This window comes from Salvia splendens, chromosome 7 (genome assembly GCF_004379255.2).
Source record: "Salvia splendens isolate huo1 chromosome 7, SspV2, whole genome shotgun sequence".
NCBI lineage: Eukaryota > Viridiplantae > Streptophyta > Magnoliopsida > Lamiales > Lamiaceae > Salvia > Salvia splendens.
This window is the reverse complement of record NC_056038.1, coordinates 28,324,591-28,339,811: the sequence shown is the minus strand read 5'-3', so window position 1 is coordinate 28,339,811 and position 15,221 is coordinate 28,324,591. Positions and strand designations below refer to the sequence as shown.

General features: G+C 34.5%; 1 protein-coding gene across 1 annotated transcript; it reads left to right on the top strand.

The window, feature by feature from the left end:
- Positions 1-200: 200 nt before the first annotated feature.
- On the top strand, positions 201-1,549 carry LOC121810671. Its single transcript, XM_042211423.1, has 3 exons — positions 201-386; positions 519-748; positions 1,087-1,549. The coding sequence occupies exons 1-3, from the start codon at positions 201-203 to the stop codon at positions 1,547-1,549; spliced, it is 879 nt and encodes a 292-aa protein (XP_042067357.1).
- Positions 1,550-15,221: the final 13,672 nt, after the last annotated feature.

Genomic DNA, 15,221 nt, shown 5'->3' with positions numbered 1-15,221 from the left:
TAAACTTGTTCTACTACAAAGCCGAATTGGAGCGGACGCACCCTGATTCCAGCATACATATACATTATGAGAATACGAGGGATTCTGGCGCCGTGGGTCCGAGATTCCTGAGGTTCTACTGTTGTCTAGGACCATTGAAAAAGGGATGGATGCAGTTACGTCGGCCAATTATCTTCTTCGGTGCTTGTTTCTTGCGAGGAATGTACAAAGGACAGCTCATGACAGCAATGGGAATTGATCCCATCAATGGCTGGTGGCCGATTGCTTGGGCTGTGACTGAGGCCGAGAGTTATATCCAGTGGAAGTGGTTCGTGGAGTACTTGTCTGATGGCCTTAACTTGCATGCAAATGGCCCACGATATATGTTTATGTTTGACCAACAAAAGGTATGGCCGTCGTGATTTCAATATTACATAATGTACTTGGTATGTGATTTAATTTTTTCTGTGATTTGATCAATACATTATGTACTGGAACTGTGATTTTGTGGTAATTTTTGTTTTGTTGTGTTGCATCAGGGCCTTGCAAAGGTGATTGTTGAGGAATTCCCACAGAGCGAGCATCGCTTCTGTGTTCAGCACATATACAACAATTTCAAGAAGAGATTTGTCGGAGAAGATTTCAAAGACCGATTGTGGGAGATTGCCGTGAGTACCACCCTCGAACATTATGTGGACAAGATGGATGCTATGCAGAACGAGTATCCCCAAGCACATCGGTGGCTTTCTGGAGTTGCTCCCAAAGAAAAGTGGGTCAAGGCATTTTTCTCTCCACACACTTGTTGTGATGTGCTCCTCAACAACATTTGTGAGACATTCAATTCAAAGATTGCATTGGCTCGAGAGAAAGCAATTATCAGCATGTTGGAGGACATTTGAACAAGTCAAATGGAAAGGATTCAGATCAGAGGCCAGTGGATCAAAAGCTACGATCACGTAGTCCCTCATGTTATGAAGGAGCTTGTGGATAAGTGGTACGCGCGAGCTGCATCGTGGAGGGCTACATAGAACGGACAGTCTTCGTACCAAGTAACTGGGCCGTCTGGCCAATTGTTGTCAACATGAGCGATTTTACATGCTCCTGCAGATTGTGGCAGCTAACCGGAATCCCGTGCACTCATGCTATCGCAACAATCAACAAGAATGACGACGACGTGATGCGATACGTCTCCCGCTATTATTTGAAGTCAACAATGATCATGCTGTACGAGAATGTCCTTTACCTAATCAATGGGATGGACAATTGGCCCAAGACTACTTCTGATGGCGTGTTGGAACTAGCGCCCCCGAGGTCAAAGCGACAGCGTGGTAGGCCGAAGAAACTGAGGCGTGAGGAGCCCCAGATTCGTCTTCATGCGGACGGAGGTGAGTCATTGCGTCGAACCTTCGTGATGAAATGTCTTCGGTGCGGTCAAGAAGGTCATAATAGGAGGACATGCAGCAATGATCCTCAGACAGATGCTCGTTCTCAGGTTGGGGTGACTTCGCACCACAACGGGTCGCATGAGCGTGGTGAGAGTACTTTGCCTGAATCGTCAAACAATCGCTGACGCCAAGAGGTACTATTCAATAAGCATCTGCAACTATATTCTCTACTTGTACACAGTGCTTTCTCATATATACTTACTATACTATTAATTGTTCCAACCTAATGTTTCGGATCCGGGACCAAGCACTCGGACCAGGACTCAGCCTCAGAGATGTGGCCGCCACGGTGATCAAGATTGACGGGCCTTACTTACTCTAAAAACTTAGTGTTTGTTTGGGATGCGTGAACCGTTCGTATGAACCAAAAATACTTGTTTTTGGTTAATATTTTGTGGCAGTGATGATATGATATGTATGTTAACGACGAGTTGTTACAGACTAGTTTGTAACAAATTACTCTAGTATTTTGGTGGAAATGATATCATGATATATTTTGGTGGCATTTGATATAGTACCTCGTCAGTTTGTATTCATTTGTGTACATAGTTTGTGATTTCAGTCATAGTTGAGTAACTTCATTCGTGATTTCAGACATAGATGAAAACAAAAGGTAATCAATCAACATCAGAAGATAACGAAGGAGTGAACACGATATAGCTTTGTTATAAAAGTAGAAAATTTACAATGCATAAGAACAAGATTGTGATTTTTAAATTTCGGAAAGTTGTTGTCGTTTTAGCAATTGTTAGCGTCAATGCTTCACACTCTTCAGTTTTCATGCCCAGTTGTAACTTCAAGGCTTCAAACTCCACAGTTTTCATGCGCAATTTCTCTTGCAGAACACCTTCAAGTAGCGATTTGGCTCGAAGTTCAGATTCGAATTGGTCTCGCTCAAGTTTCACTCTCTGAAAGTAACTGTCTTGGCTCGGGGATAGACTCGCATCAACCCATCGAAAAAACTTGCAATCATCTTCCTGCATAATACTTTCTCATTAAACTTTCTGCCAACAAAATCAACGGAAAACCGAACAAAATACATGATTTTAACCTTCCATATTGGGCAGCGATAGTAACATCTACCCGGGTTAGCAGCCGTCCTAGATGTCACAAGCTCAGCCTCAAGATCGTGATTACAATTCACAATTTCGGGACGAGACCAATTCCAATTGAAGCTTGAACCGAAAGATTGAGGAGAAGAAGAAGACATTGCAACACGACCTGAATTCAATTCGACAGTACAAAATTCAAATCAGCAATGCAATTTCGCCGAAACATAGCACATAGCACAAAAACTAAAATCATAATTCCAGATGCCCAACTGTAAACTTCAACCAATAATTGGAAAATTTTGCAGATGCCCCGACTGTAACCCTACAACCATAAAATTCGACCAAGAATTGCAAAATAGTTTTTCAGATGCCCGACAGTAACCCTACAACAATAAAATTCAACGAACAATTGCAAAATAAAATTCCATATGAAATTGCCTAAACCCTTGTGGATACCCTAAATTTAGGGGATTCCAGATGAAATCCCCTAAATTTAGGGGATTCCAGATGAAATCCCCTTGTGGATACCCTAAATTTAGGGGATTCCAGATGCCGAACAAATGAAATCCCCTAAAATGTGGATACCACTGTAACCCTACAACCATAAACCCTTGCCGAACAAACCACAATTGCAAAATACCCATTACAACTTACAAAAAACAAACAGAAGTTCGATCAGTCTATTATGTTTAGAGAGGGAAAGATGAAAGCCAACGAAGATGAAATTAAAGGAATGAAATCATTTAGAGAGGGAAAGATGAAAGAAAATAGGAGAATGGAAAAATAGAGTCTATTATGTTTGAAGAGACATCTCTTACACAGCAGACTAGATGTGCAGCTTAGGGTGTGCAGAAATGCAGGTTTGGTAGGTAAAGAGACTAAACTGCCATTCAGCCCATTTGGGCATTTTCGTCCGGATAATGGCAAAAAACACAAGGTTTGTGATTATATATTTTGTTAGATACCTGTGATGAGATTTTTAAATGTTAGGGGTCTCTGCTGTTACAAGGCAAAAAGTTAGGGACCTTTTGTGCAGTTCACTCTTTTAAATATTTATAAATTTTGGATGTTATTGTAATTAATATAAATTTTACATATTAATATGTACTACTCTTATATGCATTACTTCTTAGTAGTCCACGATGTAAAAAATTAATATTCCTAATCATGGTTTCATTCTTTATTAGTTCTCATATATGCGTTACTTCATACAATTATTATTGATTATTTATCATATAAACGTTACTTTATAATTATTATTAACTGAGGTAGAAAGGAGGATTTAGGATTTAGCCATTTTGGTGGCACAACAAATTTTAATATGAAGAAACTTATTTATAGGTGATTAAACGTGCTGAATAAAATATACTCCTTATAATTAATAAATGTTTGGATATAATTCTATCGTAAAAAAAAATCTTTATCGAGAACAACTATAAACATGCATAAAAAAATAGGCTAGACTATTCATATTCCAATAAGTTACACTTAAAATGTAATAAAAAATGATTAATGCACCAATATTCAAAGGAACGGTAATTAATCTAATAATGTTAGCACATTTATACAGATCTCTTTATAAATACTTATTCACTCAACAAATTTCTTCAATTAAAATTTCAGATGTAACTTAGTGGGTGACGGTGCGGAGAGTGAGATGTCCAAAGATGGGAGATTTGAGAAGAGTTAAGATAAAGAGTAAGGAGCGGAAGATTCAAGAAGAGTGGAGACTAGACTCTTAGGCATCCCTTAATTCCCTTTTATTGTTTGCAAATAATTCTAAAATTAGTGTAGATTCTTGAGCTATATTATGATTGTTAGTTATGATGTACAACAATATTTGTTTTTTTGAGTTTCCGTGTAATGTTTGCTCAACTTCTAGATTCCAAACTTCTGGATTCCATGATTTCATTTTTCATTATTCCAATATGTATCATTTCTTCATCGTCTTGAATTAGTGTGAATACCTAATTCATTCCATAAATAATGTCTAATTATATACCATTAACGTTATTATAATGCAATAAATTTCTACCATTTTATGTTCCATTTTAGTGCAATGAATTGATATGTGGTGATATTATTTTTATGGTAGAAGTGTTAAAAGAAGTCCATAATCTCATTTTCATTAGATGTCATTTTAGCTTTTGTAGCGAAATCCAATAATTTGCTATTTTGTACTATACGACTTGAGTGCATTAAAACGTTCCCAATTGAAATTGAAAACAAATAAGTTAATAGTAATGGTGATTATTATTAATCAATTATAGCTGTGACAATTTTTTTTATAATAATTTTGATATTTTGAATATTATAAGTCGGGGATTAACTATTTGTTAGAAAAAATTATTTGTGTTTTCGTAATATAGAAATGTAAAGGTTTGTCAAAGGTATTTTTCACAAGTGCCTAGACTTGATGTACTCTCTTCATTGCATTCCTATTAATTGGGTTTGTTTTAATTTCATTTAAGTTTATTTAATTTTATGTCTTTAGGTATACAATGAATTGTTATTCTATACATATTTATAATTTTAAATCTTATACTTAAATTGTTCCTCATTCATTTTATTAATTTTTATTAATTGATAATATAATATACAAATATAAAAATAAATTAATTCATGCATTCGCATGAGGGTTAATACTAGTTCTAATAAAACTGCAGATGTAATAAATTTGAGAATAAGATATTGAGGAGAGGGAAGAGACGGAGCAGTCGTTTGACGGCCCATCCATATTTCATTGAAATAATCCATTCATTTTCATGCAAATAATCTGATATATCAATCATCATTACAGGGCCATCCCTATCCGACCCGCTCTCCACCTCAATTAGTATTAGATAGGTTTAATTCATACTACTATAATTCAAATTTCTCAATTTTGCTAATAAAAGTGTGAAAATCTTTTTTTTTCCTTTCTGACTATTGATTTTTATCAAATTAGTAAAATTTTAAAAATAGCATTAGAGGACATTCATCTTTAATTTAATACTCCCTCCATTCCAAGGATGAGCATGAGATTTTATGCAACTTTATTTTATGTTTTAAGTGCAAAGAATAAAATAAGAGAAATGGAATAAAGTAAAGATATGTTTTTATTTTTAATAATGAGTCATCTTAGATGAGACAAATCAAAAAGAGATGTGAGTCATCTTCAATGGAACAAATAGAATATCATTTGAACTACATTTTCACGTTTTGAACATTTTTTTACTTGAAAATGCCATCAAGCTCCAAAAGGGCATTTCAGTTAATTTGTGATGAGAAATAGAGATAAGAGCATCCACAACCGTGCTCTTGCCAGCGGCACGGTTGTGGGCCCGGGCGATACTATTCATGCCTGCTCTCTGGCAAGAGCACAACACCCACAACTGTGCTCTTCCGCAAGGACGAGCACAATTAATTTAATATTCAATTAAACATAAACATTTCCATAATACTAAATTCATTAAAAAATCACAATAAATATTACAAAATACAAATAAAATAAAAAGACATAATTAAAATCCTAAAAATTAAAAATTACATAATTAAAATACTAAAAATTAAAAATTACATAATTATTGGCTAATATTACCCGAGGAAGACTACTCATCCGGCGGCAACAACCCCAATTGTTTTTGGAGACCCACTATCATGCCCTCGTGCGTTTGAAGTTGCGTGGGGGTCATAGTTGACCTATCGGCCATATTGAGTTGGGCCAAAAGGGCCCACAACGAGTTGTTCGGGGGTGGAGGGTGGAACATAGGGTGCGGGTTCGGGGGCGGGGGCCGATGGAGTCGCGGAGCGCCGGCGCTCGGCCGCCGCCTTCTTCCTTCCTTGCGGTCGGCGTTGGGAACCGCTTGGTCCGGCGTCGGGGCTACCCAAGTTAGCTCCGGCGAGTTGGCTAGCCACTTCTTCGGAGCCGGAGTCGGATTGGGATACCGACCTTGACCGTTTGGAGGAGCCGCTAGAGGAGGATGTTACGCCTCCCAGATACCTCGGGTGGAACCGCGTTTCCTGCCAAACGTTGAGGTACTTGAACGACTTACCGTTCATGGATTGGTATGTGCTCAGCGCCGCAGTGATGATGTCGACCTCGCTCCGGCCGCTCCCGGCATTCCGCAACTCCTGGAGGAAATAGCCATTGAACTTGCCAATTTCGTCGTTGGCTCGGCCGATGCAGTTGCGCACCATACTCTCGTTGCGCTCGATCGTTCCCGGCGGCCGGTTTGCATTGTACCGGTGAGATACGCGCCACCAAAAGTGATCGCCCGATTGGTTCGTGCCAACCGCCGCATCTTTGGAGATTTCGAAGTACGCCTTGAACAATTTATCCATCTCCGCCGGCGTGTACGGTGTGCGGACACCGCTGCCGCGAGTAGGAGCTTGCGGAGGTTGGGAGGGGGCGGTCGGCCTAGGCTCCGGTGTCCACCCGTATCGTCCTTCGGAGGCACCTTGGTCGTCGATTGGGTATGGACGGTAGCCACCCGGAACGGCCGAATCTTGGGTTTGAGGAGGGGCCGAATATTCCGTTTCCGGACTAGGAAACGGTTGTGAACCGAACCATTCGGGGTTCTAACTGTGGGAGCCCGTAGGGTTATCGCCTTGGCCGGACATAGTGATGTTGTAGGGTATGAGAGAATGAAGATGAAAATGGATATGAGAGATTGAAGATGAGAATGAAGATGAGAGAATGATGATGAGAATTGTGTAGTTTGATGTGAATTTTTGGGAGTGAAATTGGGGGTATTTATAGATGAAAGTGTGTATTTTTGGGTAAAAAAAATTAAAAAAAAATTAAAAAGTGGGAAAAAATGGTTATAAACGGATATAATTTTTTTGGGAAGTGAAAATTTTTTTTTAAATTTTTTATCGGTTTTTTTAATTAAAAACCGATTTTAAAAAAAAATTATTTAAACCCAACTGCTATGCCGTTGACGAATGAGGGCGCGCCACGTCAGCTGCTCGCTGGCACGGCGCTGCTCGATCGAGTGCAGCGGCGGCGGGTGGCGTCCGTGCCAGCGGCGCGGACGGCGGTGGCGAGCAGCGCCACCGTTGCGGATGCTCTAAGATTTGACATATTGTCTTCTCCACTTCATCTATCTGTCTTCCCTCTTCTTCATTTTTTTTCAATCTTCTTCTCTATACAAAACAAACACATTGAAATCTCACCTATGTCTTCACTGGGAAACATTCATAGTGGCAGAGCTTGTCTGGTTCTAAGAAGAATGATAATAATATCTAGATTTACTGAATTAGCACCCCTCTCTCTCTCTTCATAAAAAGATGTTGATGCTGGGAATAATGTTGATAATCTCTAAGAAGAATGATGTTAAAATTCACCATAAAAATTATTCCTAGAGTTACTAAATCGGCACCCCTCTGTCCAACAAAATTTTACTTTTAGATCCTTCTACCATTGAGCTTTTCAATCTGGGAAGTTTTTTTTTTATTTTTTTAAATTCTAGCACTGTGAGAGACGCATTGGGCCCCGATTTTACTCATTGTTTGATTTGTTTGTTTCATTTGCTATTGGGCCCCAAAATGGTCTACGCCTGAGCAAAGAACCGAGTAATGAGCTGTTAACTTTTAGGGCACATTGGGCCCCGATTTATTTCTTGTCTCTTGTGACACTGGATTATAATTATAACCCCAAGTCCCTAACCACAAAATCTTCCTGACTTAAATTTGTGGCTGCTAATATACAGTGTATAATGTATTCATATACCTAAGCCTAGTTAAAATGAGAAATATATTACTATTATCTGTTACATATTAATTGAATCATTTTTCTCTTTTTGAAAATTCTAATATAATTGAATCATTTCTATTTTTGGCAAAACGTAACTCTCTCTTTTACTTTATTCTTTCTATATCTCTCTTAGTTTGTTCTCTCTTACTTTTATCATCATTCATTTAACACACTATTCTTAAACTGTATACCGAAAAGAAATGCATCTATTAACGAAGAACAACGGAGGGAGTAATTAATAAAGGTCAAATGGTCAGAGAGTAATTTTGCTTTCTGACCATGCCAATAAACCAAATGCCTGAATACAAATAATTTGTACTAACACACACAATCCAAACATCCGAAATAAGAAATCCTATCCACACAGGGCAATGTCGACGTCAGGATTGCTCTATCACTAGATTCACTACTAATGCTATGCTTGGTACAACACAATAAAATGAGAGAATGTAATTGTATTTTTGCTCTTATTTCATTTTTTTGTTTGGTATATTTTTTTGCTTAAGAATCATCATTTCATTTTTTATGGGAATATCTATTCTTTTTATTTAGCCCAAAAATGACCATTCCATTCTCTTTTCTTCTTATAATAGGACGGAGGAAGCATAAAAATTCATTCTTCTTCTAAACCCTAAATCCTAAATCCTAAAACCTTAAAATTGATCACTTATAATGGGACGGAAGGAGTATAAAATTGACGATTTTATTGTATAGCAATAAAAATAACGAAAGAAATGTTGAACATGAAGAAACGGTTGTACCTACATTTAATCCATCGGATCAGTCCATCTGATTTTGGGTCTGGCCAAATCGGGTTGCGGGCTAATCGGGTTGTGTAACGAGTTATGTATATATGTGTGTTTTTGTGTGCATAGTGTGTGTATTTAGCGAGTATGTATGTGCGAAATGTGTGTATTTATTTGTAGTTACCAAGCAAATGAAGAAATCAATCAAGGAATAATATTCCCAAACACAAGAATATAATGAAATGCCAATCTTTATTCTATTCTCATCTTCATTTTATTCACTCTTTATTATATTCAATCATACCAAGTATGGCCAGGAACTTGCCTTATCTTCTTCTTTCGAATTCCGTTGTTGGATCTCATATAGTACGTTGGCCCATCATTAAGGGGGTGTTCGGTTTGCAAAATTGTATCCGAGATTAAATTTGTAGTGTATTTGGTTCATAAGATTTAACCCCACAACACAATTCTAGATGGATAATCATGAGATAATTAGTCATAGCTAACCCCTTATGACTAAAATAATCCCACAACTCAATCCTAGATTGTATCTTGGTATTATTTTATCTTGGAAACCGAACACCACCTAAGAAGATAATTTATAAACAATATTTCACATGACAATAATACATATGGCATGTATACAGGGGCGGAGTTGGAAATTTATAGGAAGAGGGGCAAATTTACATATGTAGAATTTTTAAGAATTTAAGGAAGGACATTTAGTAACAGATTAAAAGAAATATATTTTAAAATACGTACTCCATATATATTGGGTGGAAAATATGAGGTGGGGCAATTGCCCCTCTCCACCTCCATGTTGATCCGCCCTTACATGTATATGAACGGTTTGAAAATGAGAGTTCTCCATATTTGTTTTAGGATTATAAAGGGCAGTTCAACTGACTGGATAGCTCATCTATGTTAAAGTTATGTAACACAAATTATTCTTTATCGTGTTTTGTTTATTTATCACAGTCTATATTGGCCTATGTCCAAACTACAAATCAAAATTAACTTTTTATCATTAACAAATTTACAATACACAATTAAATTCTTTAACGTTCTCAAAATCAATGTCTTTCATACATACATCCCTCTCCACAGATCTAACGCAGGTTAGGTATTTCACTACATATACAATACGTTTGGGGTTAACATATTAATTTTAATAAAACTATTTTAAACATTCGTTTTAAATGATCATCTTTTGGGCGCTGGAAAGATTAATCAAAATCAAATTTAACACCCCCATTTCAGAAAAAAAAGATCAAATTTAATAATAGAAAACTACAGAAAAAGATCAAATTTAATAAAAAAAAACAAGATCAAATATTATATATTAAAAAAAACTACCCATTAGGAACTATATCTCTCTCTTCTGATTAGCTTACAGCTTTTAATTAAATAATTCCGAATGAAGTGATAATTATAACCGGTTTCTTAACTCAAATTCTCTACGCAAAAGCTGCCTTATCGGTGTACTCCTATATATGAAACTAAAAATTGGAAGATATAGTATAATTATATCCTCAAACTTTTCTTGTATTGGATTTGAATTAAATTCGAGCATGTTATATGTATGAATTGCGTTCCGTCTTGAACAATCTTTAGCCTAGCAAATTGGACCACGAAATAAAATTAAAAGAAGGAAAGAGTCTTTGTCATACCAATATCTAACAATTTAGCTAAATAATTCCTAACATCATTTATTTCCGCAACTTTGATATAATTAGGCAACATTTATTGGTTTAGGATGTTGTTGGACTTGAGGTTATGAATTGATTAATTAGATGTTACGTTGATTGTTTTATTAAAACACCCATCTGACGGTGTAAAATTATTATGATGGTTAGAACTAAAAATAGGCGCACAAGGGTACGTTTATATGTGTCTTTTTTTTTTTTTATCACAAATCTAAAACACCTCAAACTCAATGTATATTAAATTTGCCATAAAATTTTCAATTTAAATTACTCCTATTTTTTAATATGTCATATATTAAATTAAAGGTAATATAATTGCATTACTTTGATAAACAAATTGTATCGCAGTTGTGTCTATCTGGGCGTCACACATCGCGTTGTCGAAAAAGAAAAAAAAGTTGTATGGAGTTGTATTAATTGTTGTATCAAACCGAAAACATACATTCACATACTTACAACGTATCTGACATCAGAGAAATTGCATCATATATATTGATTTTCATGTTGTAGCATAATGAAAAATAGTTTGCATTGACGATAATCAATTCATCCATAACCTAATAAAAACATCCATGAAGCCGATTTTTATGGATAATGTTGAAACTGATTTCGTGTAGATTATAAATTCACCCTTTTTACATTTTTAAATCTAATTTAGATCTACAATTTGAATCCGCATGACAAATTCTGGAGTCCTCCGATCAAAAAATCTATCATAATTGAATGTATGTTATTATTTTAAATTAAGTTGTTTTCGAAATGCACCACTATATAAATTTGATGGATGTATTGTCATGGAATTTCCTATTTTAAGCTTAATTCCCTATCAATGTGAGAATGCGTGCATCAAATCTTAGCCCATGATTTTTCTTTACATGATTATATTTTCCTTGCAGAAGAACAGACGACGACTAATCCCGAGATTACATTGATAAATTTATGCAGACAATTGCTGACTACCAGGGACGGAGCCAGAAATTCTATATAGGTGGGGCAAAATTCTATACAAAGATATTTTAAGGATTTTAGAAGGGGCACTTATAAAGGTATTTCAAAAAAAAATTTAAAAATAATGATCAAAATAGCACAAATGAAATTTTTTGAGGTGAGGCATTTGCCCCTTGTAGGATGCATGTACATCCGTCCCTGCTGACGACTAATCAATTTAATGGTGAAAATTTGCCAGCGATACTCTATGATTGTTTTATGTAGATAAATACTCTCTCCATTCCTTCATAGTTGAGGCGAAACTTTTCGGTACGGAATTAAGAAAGAAATGTTGAGTGTGTTAAATAAATAGATAAAAGTAGAGAGAATAAAGTAAAAAATGAATAAAGGAAAATAATAAAGTAAATAAGAAAGAAAAAAAATTACTATATATAAAAATGACTCAATTATAAATGACTTAACTATAAGGGAACGAAGAGAGTATTGGATTTGTATTCAACATCAACAGTAATAGATTTGGGTTTAACATCAACAACATAAGAGAAACTGTTTTATCATCATCTGGGTGTAATGAACATAATAATTCTAAAGGTATTTTTTTATTTTATTAGCAAATAAATACTTCCTTGCATTAAAGATGACCCATTTTTCTTTTTTATTGTTACACCTAAGATGACCAAGTACTAAAAATAGAAATCTATTTATATCTATTTTATTCATCTCTTTTACTTTCTCTCCACCTAACAAACAAAATAAAATCGCATAAAATCTTGTCGCGCCCAAGGATGGGATAATCTTCCCTGGGACGAAGGAAGTATAAATTTAAAGGTCGCATCATGGTGGACTCGAATCCGAGACTTTTTGGCTCATGCATTACCACTATACTTGGGACCTTTTTCTTTGTTTATTTGCAAATGTAGGTTGTAATTTAATTTCATATTTACGATGTTATATACTCCCTATGTCCTATTTAAGATATCCACATTTTCTTATTATTTTGTCTCACTCAAGATGTTCACTTTCTATATTTGAAATAATCCCTTTTTTCTTCTGTTCTCATTAAATTATCTAATTATATTTTTCTTTCTACTTATTCCACCTAATAATTCCTCCTAAAACCTGGAGACACTCGCGAAGGTGAATATTTAGAATGAAACTTAGTAGGTAATCGTCTCTTATAAGTATTTTACTTTAAAACTATAATTATGTTTACATGATTAAAAAATTGAAATGACACTGGCGTTGTATAATTGATGAAGCGTTAGTTTGCTGCATTTACTGTTACTACATGATTTCGAAATTGCATATAATTTGGAAATAATGTACTAGGATATGATTTGATGTTGAAATTTTTTCATTTAAATAATGTTCAGTAACAAGCCACTGACGGAAAGTCAGTGATGATAAGGTAGAAGGATGACGATGATATTAAGTTGGCCACAAAAATTGACAAATAATGTTGTGCCCACCAATTTTCTTCAATTAGTTTAAACTATTATATTCCCAATATGGGACATTATCAATCTATCACTCCTGCGATCAATATCAACCGAGCAAGATGCACATTTCTCAAGCGCCCAAGTGAATATTATATTAATACCCGATAATTTAAATATATTTTTTATTGTAAAAATTGAATATTATTTATTAATTATATATATAGATGTAAGATTTTTGTGATATAAATTGGTAAATAATTATATTTTGTGATATGGTATAATCTTTCACATTAGATATAGAAATTTTGTACTCCCTTCGTCTCTCTATAGCTGAGTCGTATTTCTTTTTGAGTTGTCCAACGGTAGCTGAGTCATTTCCTTTTTTTGCAAAAATGTATTTTACTCTCTCTTCATCTCTCTACATTTTTTCTTTTTACTTTATTCTCCTTTTACTTATGTCATTTAAAACAATTTTTCTTAAATCCTATGATGAAAGGAATTGCCTCTGCTACAGAGGGACGAAGGGAGTATTGCTTTAGTGAGCTATGTTGTTTTACATTTAAACATGACTTGTGACTTGTGAGTTTAATGTAGGACAACTTTGCACAAAAGAAAAACTTTATTATTTTGAATAAATTTGTTCGTTTTAAATACAAAACCAATGTTTAGTTAGTTTAGTGATAAATGGACTTTGGTAAAATCTAAAGACGTTGTGGGTTCAAAACCGTACTCCCTCATTTTTTTTTATTTTTTTTTGTACTTTTTCATTCCAATCTTCTTTCTTTTTTGCTTTTGTATTCTTAATAGCAAGTTCATATTTCTGTTTTTAATAGCATGTCTATATTTTTATTATTATGCAATTTCATTAGTATTAGCATTTAATTTATATAAAAGTAATTAGGATATGAATTTAATTTAAATATTAATTTAAAACTTTAATTAAATATCATTTGTATGTGAATATTTTATTTTGTATAAATTTATAATTTATACTACATCGAAATGATTATTTAATTATAATAATACATAATAAAAAATTAAAATTAAACATTAATGAAAACTATAAAAGTCAGACTCGTGAATAGTTAAGGGAACACACTACTAGAAATTGATATATCACAACATTTATTTTATGAAAATTAATAAAAAGGTGTCAATACAATTGGATAGATGGTGGATTGTTAGCGTTGTGTCTAAAATAACGAATGAGATAAAAATAAAATAAAATAAAAAAAAGTACTCCGGAGCTCTTCAAGAATAAAGGAAAGGAATGATTATAATGATGCGATTGAGGATAACTTAATAGGCTAATACCATGTATAGAAATTACTTAATCTAACAGAGTTTTTTTAAATTAGTAAACATGGCACTGCTATTAGTGGATGCGTTTTGATTTGATAAACGGAAATAATGTACCCATACGTAATTCTATAGTAAAATATACAAACACAGTTGATGTATATTAGTACTCCATTATATACATAAATCCAAATATATATACATTCGTCCAAAATTTATCAGCGATACCAGTTACCAGAGCCATGTGTGCAATGTCGACTTATCACACCATATTATCCCATCATTTTTTTCTTTTACTTGTTTCTTGTTTCTGATACTGCTGTTTCCACTGCTTCTCATCTTTCTTTGAACATAAATTCTCGTTGGATTTGATAAATATAAAAATAAGAATTTATGGGATGCCAAGCATGAGAAAAGTGGTCTGATTAATACTTTTTGACTAAATTATTATCTATTTGTTTAAGAAGGTCGTATGTGATACTAGAAATACTAATTTGGAGTGGAGTGAAGGATGGAAAATAAGAAAAAATTAACGGTGTTAGTGTTATATGACGGAATGTACTAATTTGAAACACTAATCAAACTTTTTGTATGATATATGCTAACTTAAAACCTTTTGTACTAATTTTGTAACGTTGATGAAACATTTTGTATGCGTTGTGTAATTACTCCCACGATAACACGACACGGACCCGCACGAAATTAACACGACACGAACACGCACGTTCAGGATTTGGGTCCTTATAGGGTCGACCCAATAAGAACACGAAGATAACGGGTTGGGTTGGGTCGTGTTTGTGTCGGGTTTGGGTTATACGTTAAGAAAAAAAATATTTTTTATTAATTAAAAAATTATTAAACTTTAATTTT